Here is a 6,000-nt window from a genome sequence, read left to right as displayed (position 1 = left end):
GTTCCTTCTCCAGTGGCTAGCAGGATGAAACCCAGGGGAGTTGGAAGCTTCATGAGATGGAGTGACCTCTCATTCACTTTCTTAACACACTGAGGACATGGGAGGTGTTCAAGAAATATGGGTGGAATCGGATTCACCATTTCTTTCTAAGTTAAGGCAGGAGGATGGAAGAGGTAGAAAGTAGTTTGGAAAAACAAAACAGCACTTCCTGGTGCAGCCTTTCCTGGAGGGCTGGCTGCCTTGGCAGCTCTACGCCTCAGCCTTCTGTGGCCTCCAGGGGCCAACTGCTCCCAGTGTATCCAGTGCCAGCAGGAGGGATGGTCTTCACTGCAGGCCACAGCTCTGATGTGTGCGTGAGAGACTTCGCTGCCTCTGACTTTCCCTGCACTGAGGAGAGAAGCGGCAATGCAGAGGGCATTTGTCCACAGGTGTGTGCACTCTCTCCTCTTCCTTTCCTGTCTCTCCTTTTCCCTGCCCTTGGGAGACAACCCTGCCCAGGAGGGCAGACAGGGTAGATAGATGGATGGAAGAGGGAGTTTCCTTCTTGGGATTCTCAGAATTGGTATTTGGTTTACATTCCAGCCATCAGGAATGCTGTGATGTTAATCAGAAACAGCTTGCGCTAAAACTGCCTGTGGTGTCACTAGCACAGTAAACTGTGGTTGGGGCTTCTCTCTTCTCCTTGCTGGTCAGCTCCTTCATTTCACAGGACAATCCTGCAAAAGTCCTTTACTCAACTTAACCAGCACACACAGGCCTTCTCCTTTAAGATAAAATGACCATATAAATAGAGTTTTGAAATATCACTGTAAAGACCTGAACAATGAAGTCCAAAGAAGTTTTAGTGGTTGTGCAATTACAGAAATTCATTTTAAACCAGAGAATATTATGTACTATTTACATAAAAGGAGTTTTTCTATACTGACAATCTGGCCCTTGCTGGTTTTGCCTACTACATATTAGAGATAATTTCCAGTTAGCATATGGCCAATTCCAAATTATTCTTTAAAGTGGCTATATTGTATTCCATTGTGTGGTTATATGATTTATTCAACCATTTTTTTTTACTGATTGTCTTAGTCAGATCTGGCTGGTATCACAAATATCACAGACTGGGTAGTTTTCAAAACAGGAATTTATTTTTCATAATTCTGAAGGCTCACAAGTCTGAGACCAAACTGTAAGGAGAGTAGGTATCTGGTGATGGGCCCATTTTCTGTAGACCTTCACATGGTGGAGAGAGAGCTAGTGCATCTCTTCTAATCAGGCCACTAATCCTGTCTTGAGAGCCTCATCCTCATACCCTAATTACATTTCAAGACCTTACCTCCAAATACCATCACAATGGTGATCAGGGCTTTATTATATGAGACAAGCATTCGGTCCATTAGCATGGTTATTTTAGTGGCTTGTAGTTTTTCACTGAGGTTGACTTGTGTTGCAGCTTCAGAAGCAGAAGTGTCTCCTCTGTGGCCTGTAAGTCAGTGGCAGGAGAAGTCAGCATGATACAACCACATCACAACATGTAACGAGTCTGCATGTCAAAGGCTGAGCAAGTCCCCACCCATGAAGCAATAGGGTCCACGAACAAGACCAAAGGGGCACAAGGAAAGATACTTGGTTCTAGGTGGGAATGATACCAGATAAGATCCTCCAGAGCACAAGGAGGACACCCTGGACACATGGCCTCCAGCCACGGCTTCGCAGAAGCACAAGAAAGGCAGGGCCTGCGACAAAGCGCTCACATCTCCAGTGCTGCGCCAAGCCTTCACAGCGTCAGCGTTTGTCACCGTTTTGTTTCTGAGACAAAATACCCGATTCCCACAACATAAAGAAGGAAAAGTGTGTTTTTGTCCATGGTTTCGGAGGGTTTCTACCATGGTCAGATGGCTGCAAGGGAGAAACACGATGGCCAAGCATGTGGCAGAGGAAAGCCACTCGGCTTGTGGCAGCTAGGAAGCAGGGAGGGGAAGGGCGAGGGGACAGGAACAAGTCCTCCCCGGCCATGCTCCCAGGGATCTGCTTTGTCCAGCTAGGCCCAATGCATTCACTGTGAAGTCATCAAGGAATTCTATCCATCTGTCTACCTATTATGCATTGATCATCTGCCTAATGATTATACTAGAAAATGAATCCAGGGACTGCACTGCACTGCAACATCCTACCTTTTTTTTTTTTTTTTTTTTTTTTCCTAATTTTTACTTCAAGACAGTCTTGCTGAGTTGATAAGTGCTGGAGTTTGCAGTCCTACTGCCTTAGCCTCCCAGAGTGCTGGAATTACAGGCTTGCACCACCATGCCTTGCCTGGATTAATCAGTTGATAAGGTTGGTGCCCATGGCTTACACATCTTCCAAAAGCCCCATCTCTAAACATAAGAATCTTTGGGGGACATTCTTTTGGATTTTTTTACTTTCTATTTTTTAAAGAGAATGAAAATAGTATAAAAATTAGAATTTCACTAAACAAAATATTAGGAATTCAATAATGATTGCTATATTGCATATTGTTGTCTTCAAATTAATTGTTTAGATTACCAGATATAAGCATGTGCGATTAGTAAAAAATTATAAGAAATTAAAAAGGAGAGAAAAAAATTAGGGATTAACTTTTCCTTTCAATAGATCAGCAGAAATCAGCATATATATATATATATTTGCCTTCCTTTTTTTTTTTTTTTTTTTTGTACTAATGATCAAACTCAGGATCTTGTGCTTGCCAGGCAGATATTTATGTTCCTGAGCTATCTTCCCTGCTCCCTTCTTCCTTTCTTTTTTCCTTTCCCTCATCCCAATTGTTCCTTCCCTTTGAACAGTATTTTTCCCTTTCACAGTAACTATTATGCCTTTCAGATTTTATTTACTCTTTCAGGTTTTTACAGTAGGGAGACAATATGACGTCTGTACACGTGGGTCTGATTTATTTCCCTTATGAGTATGGTCTCCAGTTGCATCCATTTACCTATATAAGCCTCAAGTTTATCTTTTTAATAGCTGAGTAATACTCCATTGTAATAAAATGCCACATCTTTTCTTAACCTTTTCCTTGTTTGATGAACATTTGGGTTGTTTCCAAGATTTAGTTATGACAAATTACGCTACTATAATCATGAGTGCATATGTATCACTGTGGTATGATGTTTTCAGTTCATCTGGAAAAATACCCAGAAAGGAAATAGCTGGGTTTAATGGATCTCCAACCCTAGTTACTGAGGTTGCCAGGGTTTTACTGGGCACCTACTCTACACAGAACACATTATGTTACCATCATATGGTTGACTGGTTTGAGAAAAAGGGTGGTGGTGAAGCAGGTCCTTCCTTCCTCCCTTCATCTGTCCCCTGCTGGTGGTGATTACTGGCACCACAAAAAGGCTAGGGTCCTTAGATGGTAGTTCTGAGGTCTGCTCCCCCAGCCCCGGCTTCTTGAAGGGTGACATGTCAGTAGCTATCTCAGGTCTGTGTCACAGGGGTTTAGAGTGGTGAAGCTTTGGAGACCGTTAGGTAGTGGGAGGACTGCTCTCTATCACAGCCCAGCCTTCACATTTGCAGTTCTACATGTGTGAATTAGGATGGGAAATACTGGAAAAAATTTGCATCTGTACTGAATATGTACAAATTTATTTTTCTTGTCATTAGTCCCTAAACAATACAGTAAACTAGCTTTTTCAATATTTACACTGCGATAAGCATTTTTAGAAGTGTAGAGGATGTGGTAGGTTATGTGCAAACACTTTGCCATTTGATGCAAAGGTCTTTTCTCTGCAAGAGTGGAGACATGACACCGATCCCCTTCCCCAACTCTATCTCCATGGCTGCTGGGGGCTGAAAGAGTAGTGTGTAGGTGGATAGTGGCAGACACTTTCCCCTCACCTTTATTTCACATCCTATCATGCTGGGAGGATGGGGCACCCCAAGACCTCCTGTTGCCATCCAGCCCCAATGCTGCTAGCAGAGCCCTAGGATCTTGTCACACTGCTCCAAAGTTTGATTCATATCAGTGGTAGCCATGTCCTGAGGTACTTCTAAGCTGGCCCTTCTCTAGTCCTACAACATCCCTAAATAACAGTATCCACATACATACTGTAGACAGGTGGAAGACAAGAAGCTCCTGCTAGGAAACTAACCCGAGACATGGAGGACTTAGAAACTCAGCAGAATACAGAGCCTGACCTGGAGGAAGGACCTAGGGGACAGCTTGCAGTAACAGGAGGTAGGAGTTCAGGCTGGGACATGGGAGGTAGCTGCTTTATAGAAGCCCTTTAGGCCTGTCTTCTTTGAATGGGGCCATTTATTTGTGCATCCATAGTCCTGGAGCAGACTGAACTGCCTGGCAAACCCCTTGGCTGGCTTTCCCTCACAGAGCCTAGAAAGAAAAAGTCTCCTGTCCTCCCTCATGTCCCTTGTCACCTCTAGCCTGTTCTGTTCCCCATCCAAGGTCTGGTTTTCTCTGGCAGACAGTGAGCCTATTGAGACCCTTGGGTGGCACTAGGGGAGTGTGGCCTAGAGGCCTGGCTGGCCTCCCTGAACCAAGGTGCAGGTGGGGTGTGGACTTCGCTCTGGCTGAGAAGAATTTCTCACTTTACATGTCCATCTTGTTCCATAAACCAGAAAGCCACTTCCAGCTAGTGGGACAAGGTCTAGTGGGCGGGTGTCTGGTGCCATCCTGTCCAGGCAGGAAGGGATGCCCCTGCTGTGGAGGCACTGTGGTCTGTCACAGCCCTGGGCCAGGCTGTTTTTACAGGCCCCAGGCCTGAAGAGCAGTGAACCCAGACTGGGCTCACAGGGATAACATTTGCTCTACCTGCTCCTGGCTTGATACACCCTCAGCTTCCCAGCTTAGCTTGGTGATTATGCTGCCACCCAAGAGCCTCTTTTCTGCAGGGTGGGGCTGCCTAGACTTTTATATTTCAAAGAGTGGGAACAGTAGGTCAGGCTTAAAACCTTAAACCACATGAGATCGCGAACAGGCCATGAGGGACTCCCACATCGAACTGCCACCCAGCCTGTCCTGAGCCCCCAGCCTTGGAGGCCACACTGGTCCTGGATTCTAGCTCTGGAGCTGGGAACAAACTTGGAAGTCTGCAGCAGTCCTCTAAAAAACATGGTGACCCACCTGGAGGAGCCTTTATAGTGTTCTGTCCCTTTTACCTTCCTTCCTTAGCTACAATGCTTGTGAAGAGCTAAAGTTTATGTTTTTTAAATATTAAAAAATGCTTAACTAAATATGCCGGCATGTTTGCTTTTGCTGATAGTAACAGTCTGCCCACAGAGCCCTTTCAAACCGCGTCAGTGTTTTGGAAAGTGGATAAGGGGCTCATTCAGTGATGTGTACGTCTAACCCGAGCCAGGAATGAAGCACGGGTTTCATGCAACAGCACAAGCCTGGGACCACACACAGAGCTTGTCTGAACCGGCTGCCTCCCCTCCCTCCCTGCCTCCTTCCCTCCTTCCCTTCCTGGCTCCTTCCTTACTTCCCACCCCCCACCACCTTCCAACAAACCAGTAGTGACAGACACCAGGAAACTGTCAGGGCTTGGGGGCAGAGGGAGGTGTTGTTAGGCAAGAGCTGATGAAAAAAATGGATGATTGTAGTGTATGCCCTCCATACTAAAGCAGGCTTACCAAAAAAAAGCCAGGACAACCACCACAACTTAAAGAGAAGCAGTTGAAACCAAATGGAATTGCTGAAATCACCTTTGTGTGAAGTGATGAGAAGAAAACACTCTTTCCCCAAGAACAAAGCTGGCTTGGGCCCCTACCTACCCACCTCCATCCCCCACCACATCCACAGGGCACTGTTGCCGGAGTCCTCCAGACTGACTGAATGTGACACTTGCTTATATGCAACAAGTCATTGTTGGCCACAGGGGAATGTGAGGCTGCACACAAATAAGATGATTAGGAGCGTGCTTCTTTTAGAAGACACTGGGGCAGAACTATTTACTCTTGCCTTGATTGCAGACTGCAAACAGCATCTGAAGGGGCCCTGTGGACACTGGGACG

At 45.7% G+C, this 6,000-nt stretch overlaps 1 protein-coding gene across 1 annotated transcript in view; it reads right to left on the bottom strand.

Annotated features, from left to right (window-relative positions):
- Window positions 1–921: 921 nt before the first annotated feature.
- Window positions 922–6,000, bottom strand: part of Ercc6l2 (ERCC excision repair 6 like 2) — a 185,023-nt gene continuing 179,944 nt past the window's right edge. Inside the window, exon 19 of the mRNA XM_023703937.1 lies at window positions 922–1,474. Coding sequence (XP_023559705.1) covers window positions 1,447–1,474 — 28 coding nt within the window. The 3' untranslated portion in view covers window positions 922–1,446. The remainder of the gene's footprint in view (window positions 1,475–6,000) is intronic.

Source organism: Octodon degus, unplaced genomic scaffold (genome assembly GCF_000260255.1).
Source record: "Octodon degus isolate 3935 unplaced genomic scaffold, OctDeg1.0 scaffold00184, whole genome shotgun sequence".
Classification (NCBI taxonomy): Eukaryota; Metazoa; Chordata; class Mammalia; order Rodentia; family Octodontidae; genus Octodon; species Octodon degus.
Note: the sequence above shows the minus strand (reverse complement) of the source record. Positions and strands in the feature narration are given on the sequence as shown.